The following is a 13494-nucleotide window of genomic DNA, read 5'->3' as shown; positions in this document are numbered from 1 at the left end:
ACATGATTCCCAGTAAGCCAAGCCCATTTTATATTTTTATACCATACCCCAATCCCCGATCTAGCACTCTTAACTACATACCTTGGTAAGTTCCTTTACTTAAATTTGCTCCAGCAGGGAAAAAAAATATTTCCTGATCTCCTGCGAGGCAATCGGATATTCCCTGGATCAACTTTACCTATATATACACACATAAGCCCATGTTCCTCCCCGGTGCCACTTCATGGAGTCAAGCCCAATTAATGCAGAGCTGCAGTAGATCCATTGTTTCTTCCTGGTGCTATCAGCCGCTTTAGTCTTCAGAGGACCCACCACTGAATATCCAATAGAAAGTTTCCATGTCACGCAGGTAAGACCATGTTCTACTGTAAAGACCATACTTCACTGCAAGAAGGAAAATAGAGGACTCTGGACCTGGCGTGTCATATAACCAAAGATGTAGTGAGAACATCTGGCATTTAGAATATTTCTTTTAAAAGAAACCTAGACATTAGAGAAGGGTGAGGGGCTTTGCCCAAAGTTCGGCTTTAAAAACGTACAACTCTTTAAAAATTGACCCAATACTCCCAAACAAATGGGAGACAAAACACCATTTTTTATTTATTTTTTCTTATAAATGCAATACAACAAGACAAAGAAATTTATATTTAATATTGTATACAAAGTATTGGGACTGTACAGCTTAAACGATATGTGCCCATAAGGGTCACGCATTAAATATTCTTTTCGAGGAATTATAATGAAAAAAAAAATACAGTATAAAGTAATAGAATGCATTTTTGACACTGTTGTTCATCCAACTGCTGCCTTTTACTTACTTGTAATGGCTGTAGAAACCAATGTTGTTGGTGGGAAACTTTTTGCTGTATTTGTAACACATCCCAAATCGTGGTAATTAGTATTAGATAATGGTTAGAGAGTTGAAATCGACTCTATGGGAGGTTTTTTGAAGACAGACTGATGAAAATTGATTATAGCGCCAATCATCCAGTAAAGTGATCATGGTTATTTTTAATAACAAGTTTGCAGTAATTTTGTTTAGTAAAGGGAGACTTGAATTTCAGGACATAATTAATCAATATCCCCTACATACTATATTTACCTTTTATCAGAGACACAGACTTTTGGTGCAAATCCCATCATTTTCCTGTGGTCATTTTCTTTATGACATTTGGGTTTACCCTTTCTTTGGCCACACTAATGGGGTGTCGGCTTGCTCAGACATTATACACTATAATGATATGTGTTTTTCATTTTTTTTGTTGTGAGGGTTTAATATTTAGATATTTTTCACATCTTGGTTCTACTATACTCAAATTTCACCTTCACTTCCCTTCCTCCACTTTAGGTTCTCTTTCCATTTCATTTGTATAAAAATGTATAGCCTTGTATATAACCTTTATTTCTTTCAGGAAATTAAAAAAATAAAAATAATTAAATTTCGCTCTTAAAGTATATCACCTACAAAGCAATATATTAAAAAATAGCTTGAAGGCTAAAGCCAACTTTACTTAGTGAAGGGACCTATTCACAATAGCCACAGAGTGTAGACCCAGAGACTGAAGCACACAAGAAAGAAAATATCTAGCTTATTCTACCATAAATACTTTGGAAGGGTACTAGGTTATTTAAGAAGTTAGGTAATATTTTGCTTACAGCATGCAGTTAAAGAATAACCTTTTTAGCCCCCAGATCCCTGAGTTCTTTACTGTGCTTCCTTGCCTGGCACCACACAGCCTTTGTATCCAAAGCATCGTGGCTGATTAATCTGCCTAGTGTGCACATTTGTCATGGCCCTATTCATTACTCACAGCAGAACTCGGTCATAAATGGGGCAGTGGTGACATTACGCACCAGGTGGAGGACCTAGCCAGAATGGTTTTGATGCAAAGTCTGTTAACTTGAGAGTGGAAAAGGTAAGCATTTAACCATGACAACTACACTCAGTGGGGTGGGAGTGTATTTAACCACTTGACTCCCAGGCCAATAATTCCATACATTTAAAAATCTGCAATTTTCTTTCTTTTTTTTTTTTGCTAGAAAATTACTTAGAACCCCCAAACATTATATATATATATATATATATATATATATATATATATATATATATATATATATTTTTTTTTTTTTTAAGCAGAGACCCTGGAGAATGATGAAATGGTAGGTGTTTTTTTTGTCACATGATATTTTGGCAACAGTTTTTTAAATGCAAATTTTTGGAAAAAAATACACTGTAATAAATTTTAGTGAACACAAACACGATATAATGCCCAATTAGAATATGTAATGCCAAGTAAATAGATACCAAACATTTCTTGTTTCAAATTGACACACTGTGGAACGGCAATAAAATACATTAACATAAATGATCTCTAGGCAACGCGTTAAAGCCTTTACTAGTTGAGAGTTACACAGGAGGTCTGGCCCAAGAAATGATTGCTCATGCTTTGATCTTCTTGGTGATACCTTCCATATGTGGTGCGATTTGCATTTACATATGCGTTTGCCATTGCTTTGATCTTCTTGGTGATACCTTCCATATGTGGTGCGATTTGCATTTACATATGCGTTTGCCATTGCACGTGAGCACAGGGGGTCGGGGTCACTTTAATTTTTTTTTATTATTATTTATTTTATTTATTTATATATTTTTGCACTTTTCCTTAATTTACTTTTTTTTTAATCAACTTTATTGCTATCACAAGGGATGAACAACATCCCCCTTCTGCCCACCTGTAAAAGTGTTCCAGCGGCTGTATAACCACTTGGATTACTTTTACTTAAAGTGGATGTAAACTCGAAAAAACATTTTTTTTATATCATACTGTAGAGTATAAGATTTCCTATCATTTGAGCCCAGTCTTGCCACACAGAGTTAATCCATCTCTGAGCAATCCTCTTTTATTGTTCAGTGAGAAAAATCTTGACAAACTGACAAAAACTTTGTCAAATACTCCCCCTTGCTGTGAGTGACAGCCTAAGACACAGGCATGATTTTTTAATTCCCACCCTCACTCCTTTCTTCAGCAGCTCTGCAAGGATTGGCTGTTCCACACCTCAGTATGATTTGGCATGCTGAAGTCATGTGGTTACTTTCCTGTCTTTTCACTGGATGTTAGAGATCATAGCAGAAGTTAAGTTAGAAATACACAGGAGAAAATGCATATTGACAAGGGGGGTGTAGAGGTGGGCGGGGAGTCTACTGACATCACGACTCCACCCACCGAGCTCCAGACAACAGACCCACCCACAGAATCTGCAGTTTTTCAGCTCTCATAACAGACAGAGGGGAGACATTTGACAGGTAAAGATACATGCAGGAGGCGTTTATATCCTTATAGATAACCCCTATAGCAGTAGTTTAGAAAGGATTACATTGGGTTTACATCCACGTTAAAACAGAATCACCGGCAGAAAAAAATGGTACCAGGATGATCGTTGTAGCCTCAACCATAATTCCAGTATATCCAACTCAATACAAGGCCTTATGTATACGTATGGCAGTATCGTGTTGATTAAATGACAACTAAAGATGATTAGTCAGTTGTTCCTCTGTGTTGTAGAATAAATTTAGAATTTTGTTTCTTGTGTGTTTTATTTCTTGGGTCTGCATTTCTGAAGAGGCCCCTAATCCCTGTTGACATTTTTCAGTACCCTAAAATAGCCAGAAATTCCTAGTTGTTCAGGAAGAGTGAAGAATTATGGAAGGGAGATTGCATTCCTAAAATATCAGCAACATTTAAGAAGCCAGAGTCTGATACTGATTACTATGATAAAATATCCTTTTTGGTGTACTAGCCCATTAATACATTTCAGTGCGCATTCCAGCGTTCTTTGAATATATAGGCAAAATGGCAATGTACAAAGTACAGTATCCTATAAAAATGAACAAGAAATTGTCTATAATATTATTTACTTTATTATACTAATATTGCATTGCTTGCAGTGAGTTACTGAGCCTTGTACATCAATACGTATAAGATAGATAGTAACTACTAAAGATTTCTGCACAGGTCACCGATTAGCTACTTGAATTTGATATGTACACATTAAACCATCTAATGCTAGATTATGACTTTAGTGAATACCTTAAAATATCCATTTTGCCTTGATGAAAAAGCTGCCCTCACACTGCAGTGCTTTATGTTGGCATAGCTGAGTAACCAGCACACCCTCGGCACACTTATTCCCGCATTGCAAAGCAAAAGAGGGGGCATGTCTGACCAAGTCTGTTACTGAGCTCTGATTTTTGAAAGCACTGGGTCTAACTGCACAGTCATACATTCTGCCGTAACAGGAAATTGTAGGAAAAATGTAAAAATAAGGTTGTCTATCTGACTGAATAACTATTTCTAGAACGTTATTTGGGCTTCATTAACAGACATGTTCATAAGGTATAATGATGCAAGTATTGCATTGTGACTGCAGACCAGTGGCTCTTCCTACACTCCCCTATTAGTAGCTTTGATGGACTTTTTTGTCCCTGGGTAGAGGTATCGTCTACACATACAGTAATCCTGCCAATGTTAAGCCATCCATATATGGATCAAAATTCAGCTTCAGCAGGGACCGGCCACATTTTGATCCATGTATGGCAGGCTGGCTGTACACAAGTCGATCTATCCAACCTGTTGAAAAATTCCCTCTTGATCAGCTATAGCTGCCGGTGCTGATGAGTGTATTCTGATGGTGGGGAAATCTCCCTGCTGTCAGAATACAATAGCGATATTATGATAGAAAAAAAAAAGACTCAATTCCCTCATCCGAACACTTGACATGGATGGGGGAGTTAAGTCATTTTCTTTTGTTCAACCCGCTGGTTGAACGAAAAAAAAAAAAAAAAAGACTTGTGTATAGCCAGCCTTAGGTGTATAAAACAAAGTCCATTAGATGTGCAAATGAAGACTGTTATATTATTATTTAGTAGAACATGGCCAGATTTTCATCTACAGTTTATTGTGTAATACCCAGCAACTTGGATTGACAAGAGATTTTAAACGAAATATTTTTTAATATGGCATATTGGTATCATGGTAAGAAGCTGAAAGAAACACTTGAAAAAAGACAAAATTAGGAAGATAATGTTTTCTGGAAAATTCTGCATATGTGTATTTCATTGTTTAGCTTTACAAACAAATTTACAACAAGTACATAATAAATATATGTTTAAAACACTAATTTGTAAAGACAACAAATTAATTTATTTTGTATGTACAGAAAATGGAGTCTGCTTTAAAGGTAAGGGTGTTTTAAGAAGAGTATTCATATTCTTCAGCACTACGGCGGCCAAAATCCATCCAGCCCATGTAATCTCTGTCATTTATCCGGTGGGTGGGATCAATGACGGGTCTGTTTGGCAGAACAGCATACCGTCCAGTAGAAGAACCTGCTACAAAGCAAAATAACAATCAATCAATCAATCAAGTTACTACTAATCAAACACTATTTGTATCTCTTGCAAACAACATAAGTCTGGTAAAGCCTCTGCTGTTGGTTGCATTTAAAAGGTCAATTTGTCTTTTTTTTTTAGTATACTATATACTATATACATATGTTGGAGATATCTGCACCTCCATTCCTAGCTCCACTCACCTTCTGCAGCGATTAGGACTGGTCCTCACTTTCTGTCTTGGATTGCTCCTATATTGTACATTGTTAAGAATGCAATGAGCCACCGACAAAGTAACAAGGAATAGCATAGAAGCAGAAGAGAACAGGTGATTCACCCTATCATCAATCATCCATGGATGAAAGTGGTTTTGGTAAGCTGTATATTTAAAGTGGCAAATTAAGGGATCTGTGTATAAAAAAAATTGCTGTGTGGATGTTTTAAAGTGGTTGTAAAGGCACAAGGCTTTTCACCTTCATGCATTCTATGCATGAAGGTAAAAAACCTTTGCAGACCCCCCCCCCCCTCCATGGCAATCACAGCCAGTGAGCCAATCAGGAGACAGAGGTGGCAGGGCAGAGCCTTGGCTTCGAGTGTGACTGAATACACAGAGCCACGGCTCGGGAGTGCCCCTCCTTGGGTGCTCCCAGAGCCAGCTGCTTGCTCTGGGGGCACCCAGCTAGAAGGAGGAGTCAGGAGGGTTGGCAGGGGACCCGAGAAGAGGAGGATCTGGGCTGCTCTGTCCAAAACCACCACAAAGAGCAGTTAGTATGACATGTTTATTTTAGAAAAAACAAGGCTTTAAAATCGCTTTAAGCATATGCACAGGCAAGAACAATTGCCATATTGTTTGTAATATGATGATCTCCTGTGATTATCAGCTCAAACTAGTGGCCATAATGAAGTCTTTTTCTGAAATACCTCAATCAAAAAAAAAAAAAAAATGAAGCGTCATTGGTACTAGATGGACCTCATGATTATAGGAGATAATCATATTACAACAATACAGCATTCATTTGGGGGGCCTTTGCGAGAAATTCACATTTTTTTACACATAAACCACAACGTGTTTGGTATAATTAGTATGTTGTAATTTGACATGTTTATTCAATAAGGTGAAGAGAAACTGCTCATTTTACAGACCTATATTTAAAAAAATACAATCTAATTGACACTAATTGCACTTTTAATTGCTTTACTGCATAAACTTACACGTATACCAGGAATTTTACGCATTGCAAAGCATATGCTTCTAGTTATAAACCAAGTATTGTTTATTAGCATATGTTTCCATGAATCTATGAAACACTGATTAAAGTGTACATATGGATAGAGTAGGGAAGGGTTAAACCCCCTATTAGGGTATGTGTTTGCTTTCTGAGTACCACTGGAAAAATTTGTATTTACTTTCTGTTCAAGAGATGCAACAGGAAATTAGAGGAAATGTCCCAAAGTGAGGGGAATTCACACTAGAAGGTTTTCCCTAGAGATACACTTTAATTCATCATCTTTAGAGCTGGAAAACCTTTAAGCAATTAAGAAAAAAATCTAAAAACCTTACAATAGATATTACTATACCTCAAAGATTATAACTATATTCATGAGTAAAGTTAATGTCACGTGGCCAGTTTGGAGCCCGGACTGAGGCCATCATACACCTTCTTAAAGGGTTTTGCAGAGATGTGCGACTTTCAGGATCTTTCCCTTTTCCATTTCATGTCTAGCTAGCCAATCCTTTTTTGTTTGTAGTAGGATCGGCTAGAACTTGTACAACTAAAAACTTCTGTTTTTAATACAAAGTCTTGAAGGAGTGCTGGCTATTTATTTGATTTTAGATTCAGATGGAGTCACCTTCTAATACTGACTTTGGGCAGCTGGCATCCTTCTATTTGTCCTGCTAAACAATGAAGAAACAGAAAGTGATAGGAGACAGGTCCACTTTTGCTATATGACACCCCTAGATCACAAAATATAAATTGCTGTTTAAAAAATAAAGCTTCTATTGCTTGCTGTACTTCAAACGAGTATTCTGACAGGTTCACTTAGGTTTACTATTGTATTTATACTTTATATTATGCATTTTACAAGGATGTTCTACTTTGATAGGAGAAACAAGAACACAATAAATGATTTTTAAATAATGGTAATTACTTCAATCAAGTTGAAACATTACAATCCTTGTAATATATCACAAGGCCATTAACTAGTGGATATGTATGGAGAATTTTTTAAGAAGAAGGATATTGCTTAGTGTCGATGTAATCAATCTGCTTAGATATAATGGAACTTTTCATAACTTATCTAATTACTCACATTTACATTTCCATGTATTTAATTTTTTAATGTAGTATATTGTACAATTAGACTGTAACGTATGTGGCCAGCTTTAATAGTGAAAAATTCGAACATTAGGCCCTCACTCCTTGGTGTTTAGCAGTGGCGGCCCGTCCATACAAGGCACAAGGGTGCATGGATTCCAATGGGTTTTTTTTTTGAAGCACGTGATTGGATCCAGAAGCTCTAATAGTTTTCCAAAAAGGGTCCCACCGAGCCTTTTTTTGTGTGAAAAAAGCTAATTAATATTTGCCATTGTCTTCCTGATTATCCTCCCGGCCAATCAGGAGGCGAGTCCTGAGACCCATCACCCAATTGGCTGAGAGGAGAAGCGATCCTATTGGCGGCCTAGGAGGAGGAGGGAGGAGACGCAGGAGGGAGCACTGCCCGCGACCTAGATGGGTGGTGACCGGCCGACTGAAGGGAAGTAGCTGTGGGTGCATTGTTTGCCGTCCCCCACAAAAAATATACCACCAGCCGCCACTGGTCTATCATACCTAAACTCCCATGCAGCATGATTCTGTGAGTTAAAATGACCATGTCACCACAGGGTCACTTGTAAACAAAGCCCACACTGTAAAAGAAGAACATGTATACTTACCTTTCTGGAGGCACTCATCAGACTCTTCATTGCTCCCTACCTGCAGCAAGTATTCAACACTTCTTAGTTTGTTGATTATCTGCTCTACCTACCCCCCTCCAGTGAATGGAACTATAGCATGCCGCACAGGGAGCCTGGAAATGTTGATAGAAAGGTAAGTAGATGCTCTTTTTATACAACATGGGCTTTGTTTACAAGTGAACCTGTGGTGGTTTAGGACATGTCCCCTATGTCTAACATCCTAACATGTGCCTGTAAAGAATAATAATAAAGAAACATTCAGATTCTGCCTGAGCAAGGAGAGTTTCATGATATATGAACACAGCAGACAAAAAGCAAATAAAACAGTGAGTACAAGAGAAGCTCTTATGAAAAGTATTGTTCATTAATACATTGCATACCAAGCAATCAAATAGCAAATGCATCATACACACAAACCAAAGCCCAAAACACATATAAGGGAATAGGAACTCAGCCTTTACTGATAAAATATCCCCATCCACCAAGTAAAAGTGCACGAAAAGATGTAAAAAAAAATTCTAAATCAAACAAGCTTCTTCCAATGGCACCTAGGTGAAGGTGACTTCATTGGGCCTTCTGGAAAAGCCCTGAGAAATCTCAAAAGAAGACCCTCCCATACTATACAAATTTTATTTTACTGGTGGAACACTTTTTCAGGTCCCCTCTGTTTTCAGTGAATGGCATATAACCCGGTTAAAGAAGACAAGAGCCCATATGCTCCATGGATACCAATCCACATATCTGGTGCATGAGAAACAGCGACTCAGCCTTTCCTGGCAGGATAACCCTTCAAAAACTTTGGCTGCTAATCCAGCATTGTAAGTATGATATTGTAGGGTAGGGGCTCTTTTTTTAGTTTTGAACATAATTTTGCAAAAATACTGTAATGCTATTGCTAATGATTACCACTAATATTATGGAAATGTGTCACATAATAACGCCAGTTTAATCAGTTTTTGACAGTACTGCCTGCATCTGTCAACCACAGGCCTGTTGTACCACTAGTCTTGTTGTTGTCAGTGATACTATGTAACACAACCATGCAAAGAAAGGGAAGCCTACATTAGATTCTACAGGACATTACATTCTACAGGAAGAAGTAACCTTACACAGACATACTGCTGTATATTGGGTGTCTGTAAGTAAAAGTGGCAGGTAGACTATGGAATACCCTTCTCTGAAGGTCTCAATTTGCTACTGTAGTGGTGAAAATGCAAGTGTCCAGTCAGCACTGCAAAACCATGTTGTGGTTTCTTAAGTGGTCCTGCTGACATAAGTGGTGTCCTGAAAGGCTTTAAAGGATTTTGAACATCAGAGACAATTTACAGTGGAAATAAACAAGCTAGCAAACTGTGTTTGCATTGGTAAACCTCAAGTAAAGTTGGTCTTCCTGGTGACTTGCCCACCCATATGCCTTGCCTTTATGAGATTTGTTCTACACTATTAATACATTTTGCATGAATATTATATCCTATACTGTTAAAGAGATCTTGAAATATAATATTGAGCAAAAGCAAAATGGCAGTCAAGCCTGTAGTGTACTGACATCCAAAGATAAAATAGTTGCTTTTCTGGCAGCTGTATACCTCCTTGCCTCTCTACTATTTTAGGCAATGTCAAACATGGGACTCCCTGTATTTTAAATGAATTTGACATACATAAATAAAATATGGTTTTGTTGCATGTGCCTGCTGTTAATCCAGCATTATCAACTGCTGTAGATTCTGGACGAAATAAATTCAGCATCTGTTGTGTAAACCTCTCAAATTCACTAAATGGCTATGTTTATATTTTACATTTTCACTGTGGGCATTACCTCTATTGTATTACATTTGCCAATTACTTATACACCTTGGACAATATTTAGTTAGGTATTTTAAATTCAAAGTAACAAACTATACCAGTTAATTGGATTAGGAAAATGGAATAAGAAATTAAATGGATTAAGAAAATACATCAGCCTTTTATACAGTTTATGACTTTGGTCCCATATGTAATCCACTGCTGCGATCAATGTAATAAGCAACACCACAATTACCCTGTTGTTTTCATTTACTGCAGCAGTAAAACTGTTGTAGTTTTACAACAAAAAGCTTTGCACATGCATTTCGGTTAGCTCCAAATTTTTGGAGGCTCTGGAGCAGTTTAACCACATGACAACTAGAAGCTTATATAAGAAAATTATTCCGGATGGCTGCACTTTCAAAAATCCTTTTATTGAAGCTTCATATGACAAGTGGTTGACAGATGGAGCAGGGAACAAAAAGGTAGACGCGTTTTGCGCAAATGTTAGCTCTTAGTCATTACCATTACAACTACAAGCTTACTTAGGGGATGAATGCTACTTGACATAAAAAAATAATAGACGTAAAAAATAATAACAAGTATTTTTTTTTTCAAACATTAAATCTGAATTCCAGGCATATATAAATTACATAAATGACTACAGCTCCGTAGTCATTAATACATCATTAAATGTATTTTTTAAGTACAAGCAGTGAAGCAGTGATGTGATAAAGTGTAAATATCTGCATTTGACCTTGTATGAGGTTCTTGCAATTTCTTTTTATCAGGGCTGAAGTGTGAGAGCAAGCAAGAGCAGAAGGACACAATTGGTTCATGAGTTTACAAGAAGCAGAGTGGCAAAGAGATTAATTCATCACTGTGCTGCTTCTCCACTGCCCAGTCACATGCTAGGGGCGGATCCAAGATAATTTGGGCTCTGAAGAAGTTGTTTGAAAGATGCTGACCATCAGACAGAGGACATCTACTGGCAGAAAAAAAGTACTGTGGGAGAAAAATCTGGATCCAAGCTGAAATCTGCAGCAAAATATTGTCTTATTTTGACTTTTTAACTTGTTTTTCTTTTTTTTTTTTTAAACAGATGCAATCGGTAGTCAGATGCTTCACAGCATAAAATCCATTTAAAGGGGTTGTAAAGGTAAAGGTTTTTTCACCTTAATGCATTCTATGCATTAAGGTGAAAAAACATCTGACAATACCGCCCCCCCGGCCCCCCAATTTTACTTACCTGACCCCTCGAAAGTCCCGCGCACGCCCCCAACATCCTCTTCGCCGCTCAGCCTGGCCATTGATCGGCGGCTCTCCCTGTTAGAGGGGGGTCTGTGCTGATAATCAGCACACTGATTATCAGCACAGCCCCCATCAAATGTACCAATAAGCTGCCAATCGGTGCCCAGTCAGTGCCCCATCATAACCCCCTGCCAGTGCCCACCACAGTGCAAATCAGTGCCCACCATAGTGCCAATCAGTGTCCATCATTAACACCTGTCAGTACCTGCCCAATCAGTGCTGTCCATCAGTGCCATCTATTAGTGTCCATCAATGCCACCTGTCAGTGTCAATCAGTGCCGCCCATCAGTGCCAATCAGTGCCGCCGGTCAGTGCCAATCAGTGCCGCCGGTCAGTGCCCATCAGTGCCGCCTGTCAGTGTCCATTAGTGCCGCCTGCCGGTGCCCATCAGTGCCGCCTGTCAGTGCCCATCAGTGCTGCATATCAGTGCCACTTATCGGTGCCCATCAGTGCTGCATATCAGTGCCGCCTATCAGTATCCATCAATTCTACATATCAGTGCCTCCTCATCATTGCCCATCAGTGCCACCTTAGTGCCAACTCATCAGTGCCCATCGGTGCCGACTCATCAGTGCTGACTCATCAGTGCCCATCAGTGAAGGAGAAAACAGAAACAAAGAAAAACATTTTTTTTCAAAAATGTCGGTCTTTTTTAGTTTGCTTAGCAAAAAATAAAAACCGCAGAGGTGATCAAATACCACCAAAAGAAAGCTCTATTTGTGGGAACAGAATGATAAAAATTTAGTTTGGGTACAGTGTTGTATGACCGCGCAATTGTCATTCAAAGTGTGACAGCACTGAAAGCTCAAAATTGTCCTGGGCAGGAAGGGGCAAAAGTGCCTGGTATTGAAGTGGTTAAAAATGTGCGCAAAAAAGTCACAAATAATACCCATAATATTTGTAATTTATGTTGAAGGGCAGTTTCTATTTGTTGCCTTTCACGGGGCAAATGTATAATTTCCTAACAATTGATCCTCAGAGAAAAAAAATCCTTAAGAACATTCAATTCGAAGAGTTAAAGAATTTGTAACCAATAGAGAAAATAGCGTAATACTATGGGCTAGGAGCTTTCGAACAGAAGGGGAAATAATATTAGGGAGAACTTAGCACCATGTTCAAAGTGTATGGACATTCCGGTTCTCACCACCAACAGTATAATGAATCAGCTAATGCAGGAGGTGAACTGCTACACACAATGGAGGCAAAACTCCTCACTTTATCACAGGTGATCTGCGGCTCATCTTTGAAAAGGTTTGAGTTCAGTAAATGGAGTTCTGCTTCAGCAACATTGTATCAATTCTGTATAGCAGTTAACCCTTTGCAGGAGGTTTTTCATTTACAGGTGATTCAGGTGATTCATTACACTGTCAGTGGCACTGTCAGAGTGCAGGAATCTCCATACACTTTGTACACAGTGCAGAAGTATCCATCGTGTTATCTTTTCTTCTGGTCAAATGTTCTTAGCGTATAGTGTTGGGCTATTGTCTCTATTGTTCAAATGTTCTTTAGCTCTTCTGGTTGAATGTTCTTAGGTTTTTCCTTTTAAAGTGGTTGTAAACGCTTACACACCACTTTTACCTACAGATAAGCCTATAATAAGGCTTACGTGTAGGTACCGTTAATATCTCCTAAACTTGCATAATTTAGGAGATATTCACTGTATCAGCATTGTGCCGACGTCATCGGCACATGTGCACTGAAGAAACGTCTCGCTCGTGCAGTTTCTTTAGCTGCTGTTCCGTTACCAGCAGCTCCCGCGCACATGCACGGGAGTGATGTCATCGCGGCTCCAGACAATCATAGCGCTGGAGCCCGCAATACCCGGAAATAACACTGGGAGACATGTCGCCAGACACAGTGGTGTGCTGGGACCACTGCGGGGGCTTCAATCTAAGGTAAGTATTTGAAAATGAGCTAGTATGCTATGCAGAAACACTTACAAAGCAAATACCGTACTTTTTTTTTTTTTTTAAATCTGGAAGTGTGTGCAGGTGATGCTGGGCTGTCTGCTAGGAGAGCCCAGTACTAGCTCTGCACTTTATGGCTGCTCTTAAGG

General features: G+C 38.6%; 1 protein-coding gene across 3 annotated transcripts in view; it reads right to left on the bottom strand.

The window, feature by feature from the left end:
* Positions 1-919: 919 nt before the first annotated feature.
* CCK (cholecystokinin) overlaps positions 920-13494 on the bottom strand; it is a 34719-nt gene continuing 22144 nt past the window's right edge. For 2 of the 3 annotated variants that reach the window (XM_073630384.1, XM_073630385.1), the window contains exon 3: positions 920-5389. In XM_073630384.1, coding sequence (XP_073486485.1) covers positions 5250-5389 — 140 coding nt within the window. In that variant the 3' untranslated portion in view covers positions 920-5249. The remainder of the gene's footprint in view (positions 5390-13494) is intronic. The other variant, XM_073630386.1, reaches the window with a different exon arrangement.

This window comes from Aquarana catesbeiana, linkage group LG05 (assembly GCF_042186555.1).
Source record: "Aquarana catesbeiana isolate 2022-GZ linkage group LG05, ASM4218655v1, whole genome shotgun sequence".
Classification (NCBI taxonomy): Eukaryota; Metazoa; Chordata; class Amphibia; order Anura; family Ranidae; genus Aquarana; species Aquarana catesbeiana.
This window is presented reverse-complemented; position numbering and strand designations above follow the sequence as displayed.